Source organism: Dreissena polymorpha, chromosome 6 (genome assembly GCF_020536995.1).
Source record: "Dreissena polymorpha isolate Duluth1 chromosome 6, UMN_Dpol_1.0, whole genome shotgun sequence".
Classification (NCBI taxonomy): Eukaryota; Metazoa; Mollusca; class Bivalvia; order Myida; family Dreissenidae; genus Dreissena; species Dreissena polymorpha.
The window spans coordinates 53,450,653-53,477,840 of NC_068360.1; the positions used below are offsets into that span (position 1 = coordinate 53,450,653).

General features: G+C 37.9%; 1 protein-coding gene across 4 annotated transcripts in view; it reads right to left on the reverse strand.

The window, feature by feature from the left end:
- LOC127834345 (eyes absent homolog 1-like) overlaps positions 1-27,188 on the reverse strand; it is a 177,807-nt gene that overhangs the window by 115,245 nt on the left and 35,374 nt on the right. For all 4 annotated transcript variants that reach the window (XM_052360103.1, XM_052360100.1, XM_052360101.1 and 1 more), the window contains 2 exons: positions 26,730-26,803; positions 10,626-10,781 (listed from right to left, as the gene is read on the reverse strand). In XM_052360103.1, coding sequence (XP_052216063.1) covers positions 10,626-10,757 — 132 coding nt within the window. In that variant the 5' untranslated portion in view covers positions 10,758-10,781; positions 26,730-26,803. The remainder of the gene's footprint in view (positions 1-10,625; positions 10,782-26,729; positions 26,804-27,188) is intronic.

Below are 27,188 nucleotides of genomic sequence, written 5' to 3' on the forward strand. Positions count from 1 at the left end.
GCCTGACTGCTTTCCCATTTCTTGTATTTTTCTATCTGTTATCACCCAGCGTAGTGTTTCCATGCAAAATGACGAGATAGATGGATAAAACAGGCCCGGGAACAATGTTGTTGATGAAACTGGTATTCAAATATAGAATACCTATGTCGTCTGGTGTCGAAAAACATATGGGAGTACTTGTTTCAATTAGATATTAACAATATACTCTAAATTGGGAAGTGGGGCGCTTGAACAAGGAAATGAACAATAAAACAGTTCAACATGACTGAAGGCAAAATATAAATATAACGTGGGCAAAGCATTAGCTTTAGGTAAATACATGTCTGTGTTTTTAACAGAAGCTAAGAATTGCTTCTCTGAATTCATAGCACTAAAAATATTATGAAAATGTGTATACGAACATTGCTTGCAAACTTTGAAGGGGCCTTTTCACAGATTTTAAGGCATGTATTGAAGTATGTCATTAAATACTTTATATTGATAAATGGAAGCATTGGATCTAAAGAGCTCCAGTAAAATAAACACAAGAAGAAAATTAAAGAAAAACAAGTAACCCGCAGCTGGGCTCAAACCAATGACCCCTGGAGTAAAAGTCTATCGCTTACACCACTCGGCCATCCGCGCTGATACAATCAGAGTTGTATTTTATAAAATAAAATAAAATTGCAGACTGTGCAGAAAGTGTTGTCCCTGATTAGCCTGCACAGACTGCACAGGCTAATCTCGGATGACACTTTACGCACAGGCATTAAGACCCATTTTCCCAGAATGTGACACAAAAGCCTAAAAGTTGTAATAAAACCGCTATATGTAAACAGGTGAAGACATTCCGCTTTTGACCCATTCCATATGGCGAGAACAGCTCTGAATTACCATAAGTACATAAATCGACTAATCCTGTTTACAAATGTTCCAGAAAGCAAACATGGCTGAAACTACCTCACAAGTTGCGAGCAAACGTTGACGAAAATAATGAAATTTTAAGCACACATTAAAAACGCTACCATATTTACCATCAGGCCAGGAAAAGTAAACTCTCAAACAAAACTGACAAATGTTTTCAAGGACTCACAATGTGAACATTTCTATTTATTTCCAACAAAAAAAAATTTGGTAAATATTTGAACGATTTCTATCCCAACAACTCTGGCTGTTTCAACAAACAAGTGCGTGACAATATTCGTATAATCCACAGTTATAAGGAATGGTCAGGAACGATTCATTATTATTAGGGAGTAAAATGTGTTTGAAATAAACAATTAATGATGGTGAGTGGTCTGCCAATGGTAAGACAGGTTTGATATGTAAAAAGTAAAAAACAACAATGAAATGTCTGAAATTTGAAAATGATGAAATAATAGTTATATGTCAAGATACTTAATTATACATGCATTGTCGAATTAAGGATTGCAATTAGATCTGCGAATTTTTCTAATAACTTAACTTGAATAACCTGATCGAAATGGAGCCAGTGAGGTTTCTATGACAAGGCCTGTTTGCTTCATGTCTGAATGAATATGAGCCATGCTCTGCGAAAAGGGGGTTAAATGCATAAAGTGCTGTCCCAGATTAGCCTGTGAAGTCTGCACAGGCTATTCAGAAACGACACTTTCCCCCTAAACTGGATTTTTGCACAGAACAGACTCTGTTAACAAAAATATCATAAAAAACAATAAATGTGACATATATATTGTTCAAACTAGTTTTTGTAATTTAAAATATTGACCTAGTTTTTGACTGGACATGAGCCAGTTTCGAACTCAGCCCAGGGACTTAAGACAAATGTTCTGATCAAGATTCATGAATAATAAATATGACCTTTAGTGTGTTGACAAGGTAAATGTTGATGACCAAATATGGACAATTCGTCATAGTACCATGACTAAAGATGATCACAAAAACTAACCAGGAGCTAACAATGTAAGAATCAACCTCTGTGAAAGACATAAGGGTCTAACAAACAAATCAGACCAAATAAACACTGGTGGAAAGTGCTTCAGATTGTTGCAAGGGTTTCCAGAAGACATGACAATATTTGAGTTGTGTTTAGGGATAAATGGACAAATATTTATACAGGTTGTTGCCCCCATCCTAGTTCCCAACACTTCAGGAACTTTTCCACAGATATAATTATATTTGCCAGCACTGATTTTTCTATTTTCATTGCCTAAGCCATAGATTTTTTATTTTGGAAGAATTATCAGTTAAATTGCATAATTGGGAAATAACAAACCTGTTAAAGTTTTAACTTCGAGCACAACTGCATGATTGAAAACTAGAGTGTTAACAAGATTTTACTATAGCTTTATATAGCCATATAAGGAAAAATGACCCACCCCTTGGCGGCCATGTTATTCAAGCAAATGCAACCATTTTCAAACTCATCCAGGATATCATTAAGACAAATCTTCTGACCTTATTTCATCAAGATTGGACAATCAATGTGGCTTCTAGAGTGTTGACAAGGTTTTACTATAGCCATATAAGGAAAAATGCTCCGCCCCCCTGGGGGCCATGTTTTTCAACCAACCGGCATCATTTTTTGAACTTGTCTAAGATATTATTGGGATACATCTTCTGACCAAGTTTCATTAAGATTGGACAATAAATGTGGACTCTAGAGTGTTAACAAGATTTTACTATAGCCATATATAGCCATATAATGAAAAAATGCCCCGCCCCTTGGCAGCCATGTTTTTCAAGCAAAGGTTACCATTTTTGAACTCATCAAAGTTATCAGTGGGACAAATCTTCTGAGCAAGTTTCATGAAGAAGATAAATGTGGCCTCTAGAGTGGTAACAAGGTTTTACTATAGATTTATAAGGAAAAATGCCCCACCCCTGGCGGCCATGTTTTTCAACCAACCGGCATCATTTTCGAACACGTCCAAGATATTATTGGAATGAATCTTCTGACCAAGTTTCATGAAGATCAGACAATTAATGTGGCCTCTATGTTAACAAGATTTTACAATAGCCATATATAGCCATATAAGGAAAAATGCCCTGCCCCTTGGCAGCCATGTTTTTCAAGCAAACATAACCATTTGCGCACTCATCCAAGATATTATTGAAACCAATCGTCTGACCAAATTTCATGAAGATTGGACAATAAATGTGGCCTCTTGAGAGTGAACAAGAAAAATGTTGACGTTGCACAACGGGCAATGCAGGACGGACAAAAGGCGATCACAAAAGCTCACCATGAGCACGTTGTGCTCAGGTGAGCTAAAAACATAATTTGGAATAGGCTTTTAATAGGCTTCTGTAAAATTGGATACAAATTGCCGCCCAAAATCTTTCAGTAAGCTTAAATAATGAAGAATTTTTTAACATACGACTTTTAAATCAGAGATCGCATAGGTATTACCATATTATAATTATAACAAGGGCTGTTTGTAAAACATGCATGCCCCCCATATGGGCTCTCCGTTGTAGTGACAGCCATTGTGTGAATATGTTTTTTGTCACTGTGACCTCGACCTTTGACATAGTGACCTGAAAATCAATAGGGGTCATCTGCCAGTCATGATCAATGTACCTATGAAGTTTCATGATCTTCTCCATAAGCGTCTTGAGTTATCATCCGGAAACCATTTTACTATTTCCGGTCACCTTTGACCTAGTAACCTGAAAATCGATAGGGGTCATCTGCCAGTCATGATCAATCAACCTATCAAGTTTCATGATCCTAGGAATAAGCGTTCTTCAGTTATCATCCGGAAAGCATTTTACTATTTCGGGTCACCGTGAACTTGACCTTTGACCTAGTGACCTCAAAAACGATAGGGGTCATCTGCGACATGATCAATGTACCTATGAAGTTTCATGATCCTAGGCATATTAAGCGTTCTTGAGTTATCATCCGGAAAACATTTTACTATTTCGGGTCACCATGACCTTGACCTTTGACCTAGTGACCTCAAAATCAATAGGGGTCATCTGCAAGTCATGATCAATGTACCTATGAAGTTTCATGATCGTAGCCATTAGCGTTCTTGAGTTATCATCCGGAAACCATTTTAATATTTCCGGTCACCGTGACCTTTGATATAGTGACCTGAAAATCAATAGGGGTCAACTGCCAGTCATGATCAATCTACCTATCAAGTTTCATGATCTTAGGCATAAGCGTTCTTGAGTTATCATCCGGAAACCATTTTACTATTTTGGGTCACCGTGACCTTGACCTTTGACCTAGTGACCTGAAAATCGATTCGGGTCATCTGCGAGTCATGATCAATGTACCTATGAAGTTTCATGATCCTAGGCATAAGCAGTCTTGAGTTATCATCCGGAAACCATTTTACTATTTCGGGTCACCCTGACCTTGACCTTTGACCTAGTGACCTGGAAATCGATAGGGGTCATCTGCCAGTCATGAGCAATCTACCTACGAAGTTTCATGATCCTAGGCATAAGCGTTCTTGAGTTATTATCCGGAAACCATTTTACTATTTCGGGTCACTGTGACCTTGACCTTTGACAAAGTGACCTGAAAATCAAAAGGGGTCATCTGTGAGTCATGATCAATCTACCTATCAAGTTTCATGATCCTAGGCCTAAGCGTTCTTGAGTTATCATCCGGAAACCATTCTACTATTTCGGGTCACTGTGACCTTGACCTTTGACCTTGTGACCTGAAAATCAATAGGGGTCATCTGCGAGTCATGATCAATCTACCTTTTAAGTTTCATGATCCTAGGCCTAAGCGTTCTTGAGTTATCATCCAGAAACCATTTTACTATTTCGGGTCACCGTGACCTTGACCTTTGACCTAGTGACCTCAAAATCAATAGGGGTCATCTGGGAGTCATGATCAATGTACCTATGAAGTTTCATGATCCTAGGCCCAAGCGTTCTTGAGTTATCATCCGGAAACCACCTGGTGGACGGACCGACCGCCCGACAGACCGACCGACAGACCGACATGTGCAAAGCAATATACCCCCTCTTCTTCGAAGGGGGGCATAATTATTAAATGTATATATTATTTTAATTTGTGTTAATTATTTAGTCTTGTTTGTTACCCCCTTCAATTCATGTCCATTCATTTCGCCTTAAGCACAGCGGAATTCTCATCTTCTGATACAGACTAAGTACACTGCATTTAATTGAATATTAGACAGCATATTTTAAATCTCGAACATCGCAAATTGTGTGTATTACCCAAAAATAAAAATAAAACAATTCATGGTCATCTAATGCTTTTTTTGTTTTTGTTTAACCCAACAATCTGGAATATTTTGCCTTGTCTTTTTTATGTATAAGTTATTCAAACTTTATTGCCTTTTTATAAATTTGGGAATTAGAAAAATAACTAGACACAAATGTGTAGGTAAAATAAGTATGCCTACCAAAAACATTCACACATGTGCATTTAACTGCAGGTTCTAAATATACAGAAACACTTTAATCACAAATATATACAATAATTTCCATGCCTTTCCAACACCATGATGAATGCTCTGCATTTGCTCCCCCCTGGATGAAGCATGATTTGCAAGCCTCTGTGCAACCTAGATGACTGTCAGGGTGACATGCAGTTAATAACCATTCCCACAATGGATGCCAAAAATCCACAACTGATGATGTTTGACCTTCAACCCCTAATATTGCTGCTCTTCAGTTCATGAGGACTGACCCTCCACTTTGAACCTTCAGAGAGTTAACAATTGATGCAGTGTGACCTTATTTGACATGAGGTCATTAAATACTGTACAATATCATTAGTGGAATCTAACCTTTGACATGAAGCAATTTTACGGCAAGTATCATCCACTGATAAAATCACAACTATGATGACAGCCATTTTTGGTCAGATTAGACTCAAACCCTTTTAGAAATTCCCAATGTTTAAAATAATTTGAATTCATAATATTTCATTTTTGTCAAAGTATAAGAATATTCTCTATAAAATGTTTACATACAAAAATGTTCGCATATTATATATTGTTATCAATCAAAATTGCATTTTTAATCAAGTCAGTGTACTAAAAAGTCAATATTCCTTTACAAGTGATGCATTTTATCTGAGCTGAATTTGCATTTTTTTTAAACATTTGGTTGACAAAAAAAACAAGCGAACAAAACGTCAATGTAAGACATGTTCATCATATGAATAAAGCCAATAAACAAACGCAAGACTTCTACAACACTACCCACCATAAGGAAATTGTCACTGATAGACTGCCAAAGTTTTATGGCTGCTTTTACAGCCGCTACCACCATTGTTTAGTGGAAATTACTAGTTGATAATCCCCCAAGAGAGGGGATTAATTGCCATTTAATGGCTGCGTCCATTTAGTCTGCCACACAATGGAAGTTGCATATTTTAATTGCCGAGGTGCCGAGTTTCAAGCTCTTTCAAAGCCTCGAACAAAACCCAGCGTCAGATGTCTGTCATTCTTTGGGAGATTTGCTGCAGCAGTTTTTCTTCACCGTTTTTTTAATCATCATCAAACTCAGGTACAAAGTACACACCGTCACAAATTGCTCCATTTCTCCAGGCAACTCTAAAATTTGCCATTTAATTTTATATTTCAATCTAACAGATTAGCTCTTAACAATTGCTCAGGGATTGAGAACTCATATTGCACCAACTGTTTTACCTGCTTCCTGTCTAATCTCCCGTTGTCATTCGGCAAAATTCTATTATTACCCCTTTACCACTTAGATACATATTTTCATGCATTTGCAGTCCCTTAAAAAGTTACATTTAATGTTAAACTTTTTTACTATATTCAAGTTTTAAAGGCTTCATTTCCAAACTTTAGATACTGATGAGCAGCAAACAGCATAAAACCTAAACAGACTGCCAGTTACTCACAGGCTGTTCTGGTTTTATGCTGTTTGCACATAGCCATTTTCACTTGGCTTTTTAGTGGGAAAGTGTTAAATAAGTCCTCACTTTCTCTCTGTATTTTTGAGTTTGTACAATTAATTGTCTTCATTTAATGCTTCTTTATTGTTGTCAGTAAATTAAAACATTTTCATGCAACATCATAATTTTAAAAGTAAAGTTTGACACTCAATTCCCTGCAAAATAACCCGATTAAGATATATTGACCTGCAAAAAAGTTGTATTGTAAAACATTGTGTAGCCACTATTAACAATCTTATTACCAACAATTTTGAAATTTGAACCTTTTGGACAGAATGATGTAAACAAGATCAGCACATTCAGTATAGGACATTTTATCAGATGAGATAAAATGCACTAGTGTTGTGATCTGAGAAAACTGGGCTTAATGCACTACACTTACCACCTAAACTTGATTTTGGTGAGGAAGGACTTCCTTGAAACTAAAAATACCATAAAAGCGGAACGTGTCGTCCCTGATTAGCCTGTGCGGACTGCACAGGCTTATCTGGGACGACACTTTACCCACATGCATTATGCCCAGTTTTCTCAGAACACGACACATTTGAAGAACTTAAAGAATAATCTGCTTCAAGTGTTTCAATACTCTCAATTCATAAATTATAATTATTTCTATCATCCAATATCTCTCAACATCAGCAAAGAAGACACAAACTCTTTCAATGAGCCAATAAAGCAGCAGCCATCGTTCTCAAACTGGGTGACCGATCAACAAGGATTTCAATTGTAACTGTACACTTTGCATAGACTCCGAGATGGAACGCCAGATTGCACCAATACTGACATTGAATTGGTAAAATTTACACACTCAAAAACAAATAAATAATTTGTGTCAAGCAAAATATTTTTAAAGCATGCAGAAATCTGCTGCCACAAACAATGGGCATAAGACCAAACCTAGAGGCTGGTTTCAAATGATAACCATACAATCAGAACAACTCCAATTAATCACACAACATTTGCTGTATTCCAGATGTTAAAAGAATTTTGATTGGCTGTACAAGATGCTCATGCATATTAAGACATATTTTCATTGGCACAGCCATTTTCAGTCTTTGTAATGTGCACAGCAAATATAATTATTGTTAATATAATGATTGCATATGCCAAACAAGTTTTTTAACTTCACATAGGTGTAACCCATGCCGTTAAAATGACACTATAATTTGTCATATAGGCGATATAGATATAAATTAACATTCTTGAATCATATGCACACACTTTTTTCCACATATCTAGGGGCTCAGCAAACATTTAAGCCTCCTTCTGTGAAAATGGGGCTTAATGCCTGCCCATATGTGAAAATGGGGCTTAATGCATGCCCATAATGTGTTTTCCAGACTATAGCCAAGCAATATATTATGTCCCCTACCGGCTCCACCATTGTCAGAAATATATAAAAAAAAATATTTGTTGCCATAGCAACCACAATTTTTGATTAGGAAGCAAATGAAATGAAGTGCATAATGTCCATATTGCCATCTATCCATGTTTCAAGTTTCATGAAAAAATATGAAGAACTTTTAAAGTTATCGCAGGATCCAGAAAAGTGTGACAGACTAACAGACTGACGGACACACAGAAAGCGAAACCATAAGTCCCCTCCTGTGAAACCGGTAGGGGACATTAAAATTAATACAGGTTTATTAAATGTTATAGTTAGATAATGACATACATAACATTTAAATATTTACTTAATGTTTCATATATTTATTATTATGAATGATATAAATAATTAATCCGGACTCTTTAAAACAAAATGCATCAAATTAATTTTATTTCACTAGGTTCACTTAATTTTAAAACTTCAGCAACAAAAACAATTGATGAACCCATAAATCCTTGGTACAAAATATGCAAGAAATGTCTATTCTTCACAAATGTCAGCTCTTAATGTCTGAAACGATTTCACACATGTGTCTTGTAGTGTTATAAAAACACGTCAATAAGCAAAATACTGATAAAGCAAATATATTTGAATGAAATCAAAACAAAGCACAATCAAATAATTAATGACATAGCAAAACAAATAAACCAAAAAAATCGCTATCTTAACAGCAAATCTTTAAATAAGATTATAACAGCCATGAAGAAAATAATCTGATAAATCATGGAAAAAAATGTTGGTTTCATGTTTCCTCTTAAAAATCTTCAAAGGGTTCTAAAGTTTATTTCTTTATTTTCACCAGCAATTCACTTGCCGTCAGCTGCTACTATTTCCAACATTATGAAGCATAATTGAAGAAAATTTGATTTCAAACTGTATCCCTTGATCCATTTGAACATTATAAAACAGCAATATATGCCAGTTTAAAGAAGAATTTGATGCAACTAAAGGAAACCTATGATGCAAATTTCAAGAATTTACTAGACAGATCCCTTCTTGAGGATGACATTATCAATCAAAAACGAATAAATCCAAGCCAAAATGAGTTTAAGGGGAGGTATACATCACGGGCCTAAATTGCTGCCTGTGTCACCGGCTTCGATTAGTGGCACATTGTTTCAGTCATCCAAAGGTTATCGTGTTTCCAGCTGGTTATCGTAAGCCACTTTCTTAGCAACACCAGTTGATAAAGAACCAAAGCAGGTGGATAGTCCAAAGGTTTAAAAAGAAATACTGACATAAAACGAACATTTGAGCATTCAAAAAGATAAATAATGTCGTAAAAATAATTTTCAAAGATGAGTCTTTTTCGCATTATAATGTATGTGCAAAGGTAAATAACTGATTTGAAGAAAAATAAAAAGAAAAGAAAAATACTCTTTACAGTTAGAAGTTAGTTTTTCTGCATTTTCAAGTTCATAAAATGCACATTTAATGTGCACTGAACCTATAAATCCGATGGGGTAATATGGAGCATATACACCAGTGAGGATGGCAAACAACACAGCTATGTTGTTTAACTGTTTTAGCCTTGTTTTGAGAAAACAGAGCTTAATGCATGTGTGCAAAGTGTCGTCCAATATAAGCCTGTGAAGTCTGCACAGGGTAAAACGGGATGACACTTTATGCTTTGATTGCAGGTTTCATTTAAAAGAAGTCTCTTTTACATGAAAAATCCAATGTAAGTGAAAAGAGTCTTCCCTGATAAGCCTTTGCACAGTGCATAGACTATTCTGGGACAACACTTTAACCACATGCATTTAGCCCTGTTTTTCATAGAGAGAGGCTCATTTAATAAAGAATTGCTTCTCATCAAAAATAAAAGTAAAAATAAACTAAAATTCTCATTCTTATTGTGAAAATCATCCATCTACTTTAAAACTTAACAGAACGCTAACGTAGGATAAAGGGTAGTTATGAGCATAGGGGATCCTTTTTGCATAGGGAAGAGGGTAGTTATGAGAGTAGAGGATCCTTTCTGCATAGGAGAGGGTAGTTATGAGAGTAGGGGATCCTTTTTGCATAGGGAAGAGGGTAGTTATGAGAGTAGAGGATCCTTTCTGCATAGGAGAGAGGGTAGTTATGAGAGTAGGGGATCCTTTTTGCATAGGGAAGAGGGTTGCTATGAGAGTAGGGGATCCTTTTTGCATAGGGAAGAGGGTAGTTATGAGAGTAGAGGATCCTTTCTGCATAGGGGACAGGGTAGTTATGGGTGTATGTGATCCTTTCTGCATAGCGGAGAGGGTTGTTATGAGAGTAGGGGATCCTTTCTGCATAGGAGAGAGGGTAGTTATGAGAGTAGGGGATCCTTTCTGCATAGGAGAGAGGGTAGTGATGAGAGTAGGGGATCCTCACCGCTAAATCTTCAGCCTCCTCAGGTGGAGATGAGGCTCTCTTCCCATCATGCACAGTCGCTGCGTTGAGGTTCGCGCCACTGTCCATGGTGTCCTGTGGCTTGACCATGAAGTCCTCCGCGTGCAAGATCATAAGTCAGGCTGGACACGCAGCATTCTGTAAAACAACAAACTAATCTTATCACTAAATATCACCAAAGTGTGAACCATACTGACGGCTGGCATAAGGAAATGTTTGTAGTTTTCGCTGCTGATTTTTTTTCCGTGCAAGACAGTAAGCCAGGTGGACACGCAGCATTCTGAAAATGGAGCTTGAATAAAAAATAAGCCTTGCTCTGGGAAAACGGGGTTTAATGCATTTGTGTAAAAAATCACCTCAGATAAGCCTGGATGACACTTTCAGTCCAAATTTGGTTTTCGCTGAAAACAGACTCCAGTAAATGAAAAATAACATACAAGCGGAAAGTGTTGTCCCTGATTAGCCTATGCAGACTGCACAGGCTTATCTGGGATGACACTTCGCAAATACTTTAAACCGTTTTTTTTCAGAGCAAGAATCAAATCATTTCATCACCCAATCTCAAATATATGTCATTACTTAACAATCTGCGCATGTCATGTTTGACAGTCATTTTACCTTAACTCTGACTTTGACCACTGCCAAATTTAAGTTTCATATTATAAAATGAATACTGCAATATATTTAAATACATTAATTATTACACCATCTTGTCTAAGGGAGATAACTCTAAACCCAGTAAATTTAATAGCCAAACATTTCTTTCCCTTTGAAAAAAGTGACAACAATTCTGGTATACAAAATCTACCAAAAATACATTAACTTAATAAAAATTTGAAAGAAAAGCCCAGGAAAAACACACAATGGTTCCATTTTTGGTTGTATTTCATTCAGGTACTTCTGGCACTTATTTATGTTCTAACATTGCCCCTGCATGTAACCAATGCTTGTTGTTCAAATTTTCTACACTAAACTTCTTCGTTCCACACTTCGTTTGTACTGAATGCACTGGTCTTAAGTTTTATATTGGTCAAAATGTGTGTGCATTTCAAAGAATATGAGGTGTTTCCGTGCCTAAGGCTGGATTATAACACAGAGTGTGTACCAGCACTCACAATTTATTGACTTACTAGACTTTAATATTTGACTTGATTTGTGAGGAAACAGGATTACCTGGAGGAAACTCCACTAGATCAAGTCCCACACTGCTTTATCAGCCAAGTTTCAAGTGCAAGATACCTAGGAATGTCTGGATACTGGGGAAGCCAGGTTTTCAAGGGCAAATAACTTAGGAATGTCTTGATTACTGGGGAAGCCAAGGTTCAAGGGAAAATAACTTGGGCGTGTCAGGATTACTTGGGAAGCCAAGTTTCGAGGGCAAATAACTTAGGAATGTCTGGATTACTGGGGAAGCCTAGTTTCAAGGGAAAATAACTTGGGAATGTCAGGATTACTGGGGAAGCCAAGTTTCAAGGGTAAATAATTAAGGAATGTTTGGATTACTGGGGAAGCCAAGTTTCAAGGGAAAATAACTTGGGAAGTCTGGATTCCCGGGGAAGTCAAGTTTCAAGGGCAAATAACTTAGGAATGTCTGGATTACTTGGGAAGCCAAGTTTCAAAGGAAAATAACTTAGGAATGTCTAGATTATAATGTATTGATTACTGAGGAAGCCAAGTGTCAAGTGCAAAGAAGTTAGGAATGTCTGGATTACTGAGGAGGCAAAGTTTCAAGTGCTAATAACTAAGGAATGTCTGGATTACTGGGGAAGCCAAGTTTCAAGTGCAAATACTAAGGAATGTCTGGATTACTGGGAAAGCCAAGTTTCAAGTCCAAATAAGTAAGAATGTCTTGATTATTGGGGAAGTCAAGTTTTCAATGTCAAATAACTTAGACATGTCTGGATTACTGGGGAAGCCAAGTTTCAAGGGCAAATAACTAAGAATGTATTGATTACTGGGGAAGCCAAGTTTTCAAGGTCAAATAACTTAGAAATGTCTGGATTATTGGGGAAGCCAAGCTTCAAGGGCAAATAACTTAGGAATGTCTGGATTACTGGGCAAGCCAAATTTAAAGGGAAAATAACTTCGGAATGTCTGGATTACTTGGGAAGCCAAGTTTCAAGGGCAAATAACTTAGGAATGTCTGAATTACTGGGGAATCCAAGTTTCAAAGGCAAATAACTAAACTTAGGAATGTCTAGATTACTAGGGAAGCCAAGATTCAGGTGCAAATAACTATGGAATGTCCACATTACTGGATTAGCCAAGTTTAAGGGCAAATAAGTTGGGTATGTCTGGATTACTAAGGAAGCCGATTTTTAAGGGCAAATAACTGGAATGTCTTGATTATTTGTACTGCCTAGCACTAAAACACTTCATAGTGATGACATATTTGAAGTTTTAATCTAATTACAAGAGAAATTTGGAGAAGTTTGCTCCACAAATAACATAAGATTTTCTTACAATTTATGCAGACTGACTGACTGACCATCAACTGACCAACACAATGACTCCCAAACACACCTGGCAAACAGTGACTCCCAAACGCAACTGACCAATACAGTGACTCCCAAACACACCTGATCAACACAATGACTCCCAAACACACCTGACCAACACAGGGACTCCCAAACATACCTCACCAAGACAGTGAATCCCAAACACAACTGAACAATACAGTCACTCCCAAACATACCTCACCAAGACAGTGACTCCAAAACACACCTGACCAACACAGTGATTCCCAAACATACCTCACCAAGACAGTGATTCCCAAACACAACTGACCAATACAGTGACTCCCAAACATACCTCACCAAGACAGTTACTCCCAAACACACCTGACCAACACAGTTACTCCCAAACACAACTGACCAATAAAGTGACTCCCAAACACACCTCGCCAACACAGTGACTTCCAAAAACAACTGACCAACACAGTGACTCCCAAACATACCTCACCAAGACAGTGACTCCCAAACACACCTCACCAACACAGTAACTCCCAAACATATGTCACCAACACAGTGATTCCCAAACACTCCTGACCAACAGAGTGACTCCCAAACACACCAGACCAACACAGTGACTCCCAAACACAACTGACCAACACAGTGATTCCCAAACACACCTGACCAACACAGTGACTCCCGAGCACACCTGGCCAACACAGTGACTCCCAAACACACCTGACCAACACAGTGACTCCTAAACACACCTGGCCAACACAGTGACTCCCAACCAACACAGTGACTCCCAAACACAACTGACCAACACAGTGACTCCCAAACACAACTGTCCAACACAGTGACTTCTAAAACATACCTCACCAATACAGTGACTCCCAAACATACCTCACCAACACAGTGACTCCAAAACACAACTGACCAACACAGTGACTCCCAACCAACACAGTGACTCCCAAACACAACTGACCAACACAGTGACTCCCAAACACAACTGTCCAACACAGTGACTTCTTAAACATACCTCACCAACACAGTGACTCCCAAACATACCTCACCAACACAGTGACTCCAAAACACAACTGACCAACACAGTAACTCCCAAACACAACTGACCAACACAGTGACTCCCAAACATACCTCACCAACACAGTGACTCCCAAACACACCTGACCAACACAGTGACTCCCAAACACAACTGACCAACACAGTGACTCCCAAACACACCTGGCCAACACAGTGACTCCCAAACATACCTCACCAACACAGTGACTCCCAAACACACCTGACCAGCACAGTGACCCCAAAACACACCTGACCAACACAGTGACTCCCAAACAAAACTGACCAACACAGTGCGTCCCAAACACACATGACCAACACAGTGACTTCCAAACACAACTGACCAACACAGTGACTCCTAAACACAACTGACCAACACAGTGACTCCCAAACACAACTGACCAACACAGTGACTCCCAAACACAACTGATCAACACAATGACTCCAAAACACAACAGACCAATACAGTGACTCCCAAAAGCAACTGACCAACACAGTGACTCCTAAACACAACTGACCAACACAGTGACTTCCAAGCACAACTGACAAACACAGTGACTCCCAAGCACAAATTACAAAGACAGTGACTCCCAAAATAACCTGACCAACACAGTGACTCCCAAACACAACTGAACAACACAGTAACTCCCAAATACAACCACACCTAATCAACACAGTGACTCCCAAACACAACTGACCAACACAGTGACTACCAACAAGCCTTTTCTGCTCCATTTTGGGAAAACGCCACACTGGAATTTTGGGAATTTCGCGATGTGAAAAATCCCATTTTGAGAAAAAAAATAATCGCAAAACTTGCTCAATTTGGAAAAATAATCGCATGTAAATAGTGTTTCTTATATTTCAAATAAGCTGTTTACTGTTAAATAATGGCTATTTTGGTAACATTTAATTAAAATTTTACAAAATATTATGAACATGTGTGATAAGTGCAGGGTTTTAATCTGATTTTGGGGAAACTGGGCCTGGCCTTTTTTGAGGGGAAAAAAATCGCACGAAAAGCCGGATTTTGGTGAAAATAAGGAAAGTCTTAAATAATCAATTTAACATATTTTACTGTTTTTAAAACAAATTCAAGGCAACAGATAATTTAATTGTGCATTATTTTTCTTTTTCTACACTGGATCAGGTTAACTTATATATTTAAAGGTTTAATTTTTTTTTTTTTTTGGAATTGGGAATTTTATTTTCAATAGGGAAAAACAACAACCAGATTTGCATTGGGAATGGGGCTGAATTTCGGACCCGTGGCATAGGGCGGAAAAGGACTGCCCAAACACAACTGACCAACACAGTGACTCCCATAAAAACCTGACCAACACAGTGACTCTCAAACACAACTGACCAACACAGTGACTCCCAAACACACCTGACCAATACAGTGACTCCCAAACAAACCTCACCAACACAGTGACTCCAAAACACAACTGACCAATACAGTGACTTCTTAACACAAATGACCAACACAGTGACTCCCAAACACACCTCACCAACAAAGTGACTCCCAAACACACCTCACCAACACAGTGATTCCCAAACACACCTGACCAACACAGTGACTCCCAAACACATCTGACTAACACAGTGACTCCCAAACACACCTGACCAACACAGTAACTTCTAAACAAAACTGACCAACATAGTGACTCCCAAACATACCCTTTAAAACTTTGTTTGCTGAGAAATATGATAAAATCTTGAATGAAACAAACATTTCATAATCAAACTTTTCAGCTGACACTAAATTTTAGACAAAGAGACATGGTATATGGTAGACCTCATGTTTGCAATTATATACACCCAAACATTTGATATTTTACAAGAAACTCAGAAATCTTCAAGGCTTCTAGACACAACAAGATAATACTTGGACGTGGCTAACCCAGCACATAACTGACATTTCTACTGGTGTGACTAAATTTATGACTGAAGGGGAATAATATCCCTGAGCCTCATCTCGGAAAATGGGGTTTAATACATGTGCGTAAGAAGTTGTCCTAGATTTTTTGCTTAAAAGAAAGCTGAGAGAAAATCAAGATTAGGCAGAAAGAGTTGTCCCTAATATGCCTAGGCAGACTGCACAAGCTTATCTTGGGAGACACTTAACTAACATGCATTAAGTCCCATTTTCCCACAGCGAGGCATCCCATTATTTGAGCATATATGCTGTATTTTGCATTTGACTTCAAAGAATTACTTCAACATTTCAGTCACATGGTGCTTGTGATACCCCATCTGATAAAGGTCTTTTTTTCAAGTTATGTTTTTTTTCAACCTTACAGGCCCATTGATGAGGAGGCTCAAGAGTATAGAAAAGACTAAATAAGACAACAAAACCCTATTCTTTTTAGTTGGTCGCGTTAGTGGCCAGCTAAATTTACAGAGCATTTTTTGCAAATCAGTATGTGCTTAGAAGCCTTAAGTACGGTAAGAACCACAACGCACTCTGCAAGGGACGATTACCGTTGCCTGTCTGCAGCAGACGACAAATGATTCTGCTCTAGCAGTGAGTGTATATACCCTCTAGCAGTGAGTTTATATACAGTACAGCCAACGCGGAACAAACATATTTCACGATCCACGGTGGCAAGGCGCAACGAGTCGATTCCGAGTCGGCCGTTGAAGCCGCGTCAGTATGTGGCGGCAAGTCGCATTTCGCCGCGAAGCTTCGCATCTGTCCGCCGAGACATGCCGAGGCAAGCCGCGATCCGCGACATGACACCATATCTATGCGCATCTTCAAATCAAAATCTTTTAAAAATGATTAGTTAGTCAAAAAAATTAAAAGAACAATTATAATAATATTTAAAATCATAATTAATTTAATGTGTGCAGATTCAAAATAGATAAAATAGTTAACAAGAGGGCCTGAAAGGCCCAAAGTTGCTCACCTGAGATAACAAGATATTATTGGGACAAATCTTCTGACCAAGTTTCACGAAGATCAGAAAATAAATGTGGCCTCTAGAGTGTTAACAAGATTTTACTATAGCCATATAAGGAAAAATGCCCCGCCCCCTGGCAGCCATGTTTTTCAACCAACCGACATCATTTTTGAACTCTTCCAAGATAATATCGGGATGAATCTTCTGACCAAGTTTCATGAAGATCAGACATTTAATGTGGCCTCTAGAGTATTAACAAGATTTTAATAAAGCCATATAAGGAAAAATGCCCCGCCCCTTGGAAGCCATTTTTTTCAAGCAAACATAATTATTTTCGAACTCATCCAAAATATCATTGAGACCAATCTTCTGACAATATTTCATGAAGATTGGACAATAAATGTGGCCTCTAGAGTGTAAACAAGGTTTTACTATAGCCATATAAAGCCATATAAGGAAAAATGCCCCGACCCTGGTTGCCATGTTTTTAAAGCAACCAAAACCATTTTCGAACTCATCCAAGATATGATTGGGACAAATCATCTGACCAAGTTTCATGATGATCGGAAAATAAATGTGACCTCTAGAGTGTTAAAAAGGTTTTACAAAAGCCATATAAGGAAAATAGCTCCGCCCCTGTGGTGGCCATGTTTTTCAACCAACCGGCATCATTTTTTAGCTCGTCCAAGATATCATTAAGACAAATCTTCTGACCATATTTCATCAAGATTGGACAATAAATGTGGCCTCTAGAGTGTTAACAAGGTTTTACAATAGCCATATAAGGAAAAATGCCCCGCCCCCTGGCGGCCATGTTTTTCAACCAACCAGCATCATTTTCGAACACATCCAAGAAATTATTTGGATGAATCTTCTGACCGAGTTTCATGAAGATCAGACTATAAATGTGGCCTCTAGAGTGTTAACAAGATTTTACTATAGCCTTATATAGCCATATAAGGAAAAATGCCCCAACCCTTGGCGGCCATGTTTTTTAAGCAAACGTAAACATTTTCGAACTCATCCAAGATATCATTAAGACAAATCTTCTGACCATATTTCATCAAGATTGGACAATAAATGTGGCCTCTAGAGTGTTAACAAGGTTTTACTATAGCCATATAAGGAAAAATGCCCTGCCCCTGTGGTGGCCATGTTTTTCAACCAACCGGCATCATTTTCAAACTCGTCCAAGATATTATTGGGATGAATCTTCTGACCAAGTTTCATGAAGATTGGACAATAAATGTGGCCTCTAGAGTGTTAACAAGATTTTACTATAGCCATATATATAGCCATGTAAGGAAAAATTCCCCGCCCCTTGGTAGCCATGTTTTTCAAGCAATGGTTACCATTTTTGAACTCATCATAGATATCAGTGGGACATATCTTCTGACCAATTTCATGAAGATCGGAAAATAAATGTGGCCTCTAGATTGTTAACAAGGTTTTACTATAGCCATATAAGGAAAAATGCCCTGCTCCCTGGCGGCAATGTTTTTCAACCAACTGGCATCATTTTCCAACTCTTCAAAGATATTATTGGGATCAATCTTCTGACCAAGTTTTATGAAGATCAGACAATAAATGTGGCCTCTAGAGTGTTAACAAGATTTTACTATAGCCATATATAGCCATATAAGAAAAATGCCCAGCCCCTTGGCAGCCATGTTTTTCAAGCAAACATAACCATATTCGAACTCATCCAAGATATCATTGAAACCAATCTTCTGACCAAATTTCGTGAAGATTGGACAATAAATGTGGCCTCTAGAGAGTTAACAAGGCAAATGTTGACGCCGTACAACGCACAACGGACAAAAAGCGATCACAAAAGCTCACCATGAGCACGTTGTGCTCAGGTGAGCTAATAATAAAGTATGCTGTTGTTTTGTTTTTAGTGATTGCATTCCCGTTTTTAAAGAAATTGCTGTAATCCGGATAGAAATAATTATTATTTTAAAATGATATTATGAGCATCTAGCAGTTTATAGGTGTCTATCGCAACCGTTGTTTATTTTTAGTGTTTCACTTCATATATACTTATATTTGTTAATGCAGCATCAACATACTAAAACAATATCCCAGAAAGAGATAAATAATGCATTTGAATATCGACCGTACTTTCGTTTGACAACTGATCATGCATGTACGATGTGAACCTAAATTTAGTTTTAGTGCAGATTCGTTCATACGATACAGACACAAATTTGTTTTACGGCTTAGAGGACTGGGTGAGTCACGTAAGAATATCGAATATAAAATATATTTTAATAAACAACTGGTAGCAAGACGAGTTGCAGATAATTGGTCAGTAACCACATTTTAACTAACTCTTTTGACCTGTTAATTCTTTTCAGCTCAATTCAACAGTGAAAAATGCCCATAATATCACTTTAAAAGAATGCAAATTAAAAAAAATTCGGGCATGTATTAATAAAATTGCAATAATCATTTCCCATTGTCATTTTTAGAATCGGCTAAAGTACTCCCGCCCGTAGTGTATGTATTGCACACATAAACAAGGTCACATAATTATGTACAATTATTTTCCCTTTCATATCGAGACATCAAGGAGACCAGGCAGCTGTTTTCGCACCTATGAGTGGTCAAGGCTCCAGCAGATGGTGGCTTTATAATTGCTTGTTGTTTTTGCTATTATATTTAAGCTGAGACAATTAGCAGTTTGAAGCCACATCAATAATCAACACTTAATTGTTGTTTTGTTAATTATCAGCTTATTATAACTATTGTTTGACTGCGTATATAAAGTCGTTTCATTTTGTTTATATAATACAGATATATTGATATTGCTAATCATTACCCAATAATCCGGTATATTCCAGTTTTAAAGCAAATTCCGGTAAATATTTACGATAAAAGTGCTCAAGACACACAAACATTCGCAATTATTCTTGAGTATCAAATACATTTATGCATTTGTTACTATTTAAAGATGTGATGAAATAACGTCCAATCGGGGCAGGTTTTTTTCTACTGAACACGCGTATTTTCGCCTGACGTGATGTTCATGTTTTTATACAACACAAAATACACCCACACTTTCCATGGGACATTCTACATGTCTGCATAATGCATAATTTTCGCGCAATTTTTATGGAGACAAAGGATATTTTAGCACTGTTTATTTGACGCTAGAATTTGTTAATGTCGCATTAGCATTAAAATTCGTAAGCGTGTTTCGGATTACAAATTTAATAAAGCTCATTTGAGAATCAAACGAAACATTAAAATTGTGCTTAATTAATTCAACGATAATTTGTTAAAGCGCATTGAGTGCCATAGCGCTTATTAAAATGTGAAAATAATGAATAACTATGAAAGTAGCGTAAATCTAGGTTTCTACACTACACAAATGTACATGTAGGTGTATATCTTTTCACACGGTCCGCCACGAACTTACATGGCGGATTAACTCCGCGAAAGTACACGAGGTTAATATAGACTCGGCATCCTTGCGCGGATCGATGCCGTGTGCCTCGGCGATACGCCGTGTGAACACACGACGCGGCTGCCGTGTACTAACAATTCTTGCCTTGGCGTGACCGAGGATTATGTTTGTTCCGCGTTGGCTGTACTGTACCAGCTTGTAAGTCGACATTGGCCAGTCTAGTGTTAATGATTGAAATCTGTACATATTGACTGCTTTCAGGAAAAACTGGGCTTAATGCACGTCAAATAAGATTAGCCAGCGCACACTGATTAACCTGTGCAATGCTCACAAGCTAATCAAGGATGACAACAGCGAACAACTTCAGTGCCTTCAGCGCTTTGATTGCTCAAAGTATCGAAGTATGACCCTGAACTTAAATTCATAGCACGATGACAGTGTTTGCAACACATGTCTCATTTAGACTGTCAATAAGGATTGATAACATTTATTTCATTTTATTTTATTTGACATACAAAAGTTCATTGTCCATAAATGACCATACAGAAATGTTTAAGAATGCAAAAGGTCATGAACCAGTGATCAAAAACACATTTGTACATAAAAAATTGGTTGATTTCTAAACATAAGGGAGATAACTGGGTAGCATAGATGTTGAGAATATTGAAGAGTTAGCTCCTTTTTCCTTAAAAAATTACAACCTTTAATCAGTATAAATAATTTTATCTTGCACACAACAATTTCCACATTTGCACAATGGATGAAGATTATATGTGCATGGTCGACTTTGTTAAAAGACATAAAATGTTTTACTACAATTCTAACATAAATTTTGCATGGTTTAATGAAAAATTGCTACAACTGTATATAGAGATTCCTCTATCATTGTCAATTATTGTTTGAACTATGTCTTCATATTGTTGTTGATGAAATAACTATTATATAAGGAAGGGAAGATATGATTTAAACAAGAGGGCTAAAGGGCATAAGGCGCTCACCTGTGACCCAAATGAATGTAACTGTTCTAAGCTGTAAGGTGGTCTAACCCTGTAACCCAAATGAACGCAACTGTTCTAAGCTGGAAGGCCCTCACATTGCTGTGATCCAAATGAACGTCACTGTTCTAAGCTGTAAGATGCTAAACTGTGACCCAAATGAACGTAACTGTTCTTAGCTGTAAGATGCTCACCTGTGACCCAAATGAACGTAACTGTTGTATGCTGTAAGATGCTCACCTGTGACCCAAATGAACGTTACTGTTGTAAGCTGTAAGATTCTCACCAGTGACCTGAATGAACGTTACTGTTGTAAGCTGTAAGATGCTCACCTGTGACCCAAATGAAGGTAACTGTTGTAAGCTGTAAGATGCTCACCTGTGCAGTGTGACCCAAATGAACGTAACTGTTCTAAGCTGTAAGATGCTCACCAGTGACCTGAATGAACATTACTGTTGTAAGCTGTAAGATGCTCACCTGTGACCCAAATGAACGTAACTGTTGTAAGCTGTAAGATGCTCACCTGTGCAGTGTGACCCAAATGAACGTAACTGTTGTAAGCTGTAAGATGCTCACCTGTGCAGTGTGACCCAAATGAACGTAACTGTTGTAAGCTGTAAGATGCTCACCTGTGCAGTGTGACCCAAATGAAGGTAACTGTTGTAAGCTGTAAGATGCTCACCTGTGCAGTGTGACCCAAATGAACGTAACTGTTGTAAGCTGTAAGATGCTCACCTGTGACCCAAATGAAGGTAACTGTTGTAAGCTGTAAGATGCTCACCTGTGCAGTGTGACCCAAATGAACGTAACTGTTGTAAGCTGTAAGATGCTCACCTGTGACCCAAATGAACGTAACTGTTGTAAGCTGTAAGATGCTTACCTGTGCAGTGTGACCCAAATGAAGGTAACTGTTGTAAGCTGTAAGATGCTTACCTGTGCAGTGTGACCCAAATGAACGTAACTGTTGTAAGCTGTAAGATGCTCACCTGTGCAGTGTGACCCAAATGAACGTAACTGTTGTAAGCTGTAAGATGCTCACCTGTGCAGTGTGACCCAAATGAACGTAACTGTTGTAAGCTGTAAGATGCTTACCTGTGCAGTGTGACCCAAATGAATGTAACTGTTGTAAGCTGTAAGATGCTCACCTGTGCAGTGTGACCCAAATGAACGTAACTGTTGTAAGCTGTAAGATGCTCACCTGTGCAGTGTGACCCAAATGAACGTAACTGTTGTAAGCTGTAAGATGCTCACCTGTGCAGTGTGACCCAAATGAACGTAACTGTTGTAAGCTGTAAGATGCTCACCTGTGCAGTGTGACCCAAATGAACGTAACTGTTGTAAGCTGTAAGATGCTCACCTGTGCAGTGTGACCCAAATGAACGTAACTGTTGTAAGCTGTAAGATGCTCACCTGTGCAGTGTGACCCAAATGAACGTAACTGTTGTAAGCTGTAAGATGCTCACCCGTGCAGTGTGACCCAAATGAACGTAACTGTTGTAAGCTGTAAGATGCTCACCTGTGCAGTGTGACCCAAATGAACGTAACTGTTCTAAGCTGATAATGACTCACAACAGCCATATTAGGAAAACTTCCACACTACCTTAATAGCTCTTTTTTAAACAAATTAAAAACAAGAAACCGTCGGAGACGGGTGATGCTCCCCAAAGTTTTTTTTGTCACAATATTGCACTATATATTCAGATAAAAGGAAACGTCTTGAGGGCACAGTAGTAGGGGGGGACAATAATTTTTTTTATAGAAAATTTCAAAGGGCCATAACTATGTGAAAAATCATCCGACCAGAACTCGCTGATAATATGCACATCTCCTCTTGGTAGTGAAGCTTCCCTTAAAGTTTAATTGAATTCCGGTAATTAGTTGCTGAGAAATAGCCCGGACAAGAATTGCACTATATGTACAGTTAATGGAAAATTTCAAAGGGCCATAACTATGTGAAAAATCATCCAACCAGAATCCGCTGATAATATGCACATCTCCTCTTGGTAGTGAAGCTTCCCATAAAGTTTCATTGAATTCCTATCATTAGTTGCTGAGAAATAGCCCGGACAAGAATTGCACTATATGTACAGTTAATGGAAAATTTCAAAGGGCCATAACTCTGTGAAAAATCATCCGACCAGAACCCGCTGATAATAAGCACATCTCCTCATGGTAGTGAAGCTTCCCATAAAGTTTCATTGAATTTCGGTCATAAGTTGCTGAGAAATAGCCCTGACAAGAATTGCACTATATGAACAGTTAATGGAAACTTTCAAAGGGCCATAACTCTGTGAAAAATCATCCGACCAGAACCCGCTGATATTATGCACTTCTCCTCTTGGTAGTGAAGCTTCCCACAAAGTTTTATTGAATTCCTGTCATTAGTTGCTGAGAAATAGCCCGGACAAGAATTGCACTATATGTACAGTTAATGGAAAATTTCAAAGGGCCATAACTCTATGAAAAATCATCCAACCAGGACCCGCTGATAATATGCACATCTCCTCTTGGTAGTGAAGTTTCCCATAAAGTTTCATTGAATTCCGGTCATTAGTTGCTGAGAAATAGACCGGACAAGAATTGCACTATATGTACAGTCAATGGAAAATTTCAAAGGGCCATAACTCTGTGAAAAATCATCCGACCAAAACCGGCTGATAATATGCACATCTCCTCTTGGTAGTGAAGCTTCCCATAAAGTTTCATTGAATTCCGGTCATTAGTTGCTGAGAAACAGCCCGGACACAAATTGTGCACGGACGGACACACAGACACACAAACACACAGACACACGGATGGACAGACGAAGTGGCGACTATATGCTCCCCCCAAAATAAATTTTGGGGAAGCATAAAAATTCTAACTCTGACCAGAATCTAATCTTGCATTAGAATAAATGTTCAGAGCAAGTTTAATGATGATTGGGCAAAAATGTGACACTTCTACAGAGTTCACAGTCAAGGTTTTACTGTATCCATATAATAGGGCTGCAACGAATCCAAAAAATTTGTTCGGATCCGAATCCGAATCCAAATATGGTATCTTCCAGTTTTTCGGATCCGGATCCCTCAAATAAGAGAAAATTATAATTTTCTGTCAAAATTAAAGAAATCAATGTTTTTGAAGTATAATTTGACTAAAAAACATTAAACATTTATTACCAAACAACATAACACATGTCTCGTTTAACATTGTAGCAATGTCAAAATAAAACGAAACCTTAACACTTATTCACTTTATAGTTTGCTCGTTAGCATACACTTTTCACTGTTCATACAGTTTGATGTTTGTTTTCACAAAAATTAACAAATCAACATTGTCGTGGTCCACTGGCAAGCCCTATGAGCACTGACAGGTCCCCTGCTGTGGAGAAGAGTCTCTCACTGGGCATCGAGGTTCCTTGCATTACAAGATTGCATTTAAATTTAGTATATGACGAAATATGCTTTCAAGACAATACATTATGCAGGAGCACAATTTGACAGGTCGCGAAATTAAGCAAAATTTACCTGAATAACATTCCAGCCACACTGGATCCACTACCGTTGTTTTTAATACAACTCCGAAAGACAATAAGGATTGAAAACTTACTTATTGCCATTAGGAATTGCATTTGTAATGTGTAAATCCTCCATGATTTCGAATTAGTTTTGTTTTCTGCGCTCATTATGTAATGTCCAATGACACTCTTATACAATAAAAGCCGAAGGATCTCGAATGATCTGCTATTTGACTGTCACACGTCAATTAATATCGACTATTATACGTATCTTTTATTTTTCAAACAGAACCAGTCTGTATTAAAAACAATACTCGTGAAAACAGCACTAGGTTACATACAACTATGAAAATAAATATTCGGAACCGAAATTTCCAGGGATGGATCCGTACCCGCGAATCTGAAGTTGGATCCGATATCATCGGATATTTAGGGTACCCGTTGAAGCCCTACCATATAACGAAAACTAGCGTTACACCTGGGAGCCATGTTTTTCAATTGACCAGAATTTTTTTCCAACTTAGCTCACAATTGTTCTGGACAATTTTCACTATGATTGGGCTAAAAATGTGACTTTTGGAGACTTCACAAGATGTTTCTTTTCGTTGAAAAATTGACCTAATTTTGACTTTATGTGATCATGTTTCAAACTCTGCAAAGTCATTATAACCAACGTGCTCCAGCTATGCCAAAATGGAAGGACGCCCCGCCATGCCCTTCCGAATCCCCGCCCTGACCTTCCAAGGCCCTGTCCTTTAATTTATATTATTAAAATAATAACTTTTTTTTTTGACATATGATAATTTATATGTCTCTTATTACATTGCAATTAATTTATTCCTAATTGTAGACATGTTATTTGCATGGTTTAATAATAATGGGTTTTATATATTCTAACAATTATTAATAACATAAAAATTAGTAGCCAACAGGGAGCATTCCAGATACAACCCCGCGCTCGCAAGTGCCCTTTTGACAAAATACTGCACGTCCAAAGTGCCCTTTTGACAAAATATCCCCCCTTGCCCTTTTCAAATCCTAGCTCAAACACTGAACCACAAACACTGAACCACAAACATTCTGACCAAATTTCATCAGGCAATAAATATTGTCTCTAGAGTGTTCACAGTGTAAATGCTAATGTAAGGTGACCACAACACCCAACAGAAAACAAACAACAAGAAATGGTAACCATGACCATGGATGAAAAGGATATGCGCCTAAAAACAAGATTTTTAATGCATGAGCGTGAAGTGTTTTCCCAGATTAGCCTCTGCAGGCTGCACAGGCTGTTCAGGAACTAAACTTTCCACTTTAATGGAATTTTTTGTATACAATAAGCAACTTCTGAATGAAAACACAGTCTAGGTGGAAAGTGTTGTCCCTGATTAGCCTGTGTGGACTGAAAAGCTCATCTGGGATGACACTTTATGCACGTGCATTAAGCCCTGTTTTCCCAGAGCGGCGCTCATATACTATGCTAACCCTTTGCATGCTGGAAAATTTGTCATCTCCTAAAATGTCGTCTACTGAATTTCTGAAATTAGCATTTTCTTCGATTTTTTTTCAAAGAATACTATCAGAATAGCAAACAGTTTGGATCCAGATGAGACGCCACGTTTTGTGGCGTCTCATCTGGATCCAAACTGTTTGCAAAGGCCTTCAAAATTCGGTTCCCGCACTGAAAGAGTTAACCCTGGTTAAGGGTTAAAAAAGTTGGCTCAAAGTGCCACTGCCTAATACTCACATATTTCATGAAATGGACAAGGCACTGGGATGTTTGGAACTGGGGAAGCAATCTACTCCATCACATATCTTTTGCTGGAACAAAAACAAACACAGCTGGCTATTTGAGATTATCATATTCATATATTATTTTCATTTAAGGAAACATGCATGTTATTTTGGTTTGAGGATTCAATGCTTAGGAATTAAACCACAAGGGTGACTGGTTTGATAACAAGTATTGGGACCACAAACTGTTGGTTATTACTGCAATTACCTCCACTAAGCCATGCCAATGTGCAGACATTTTATGTCAAATGGCAGGACATAGAGCATTAATACAGACATGTTTTGCAGTGAAACTGTTGTACGACTTAAAAAACAAAAAACAAAGATATGAGGCAGTCACTTTAAACTAACAACAAAAAACACCGCCATAACATGTAACACAATGACTGCATTTTTTAAATCAAATTCCTAT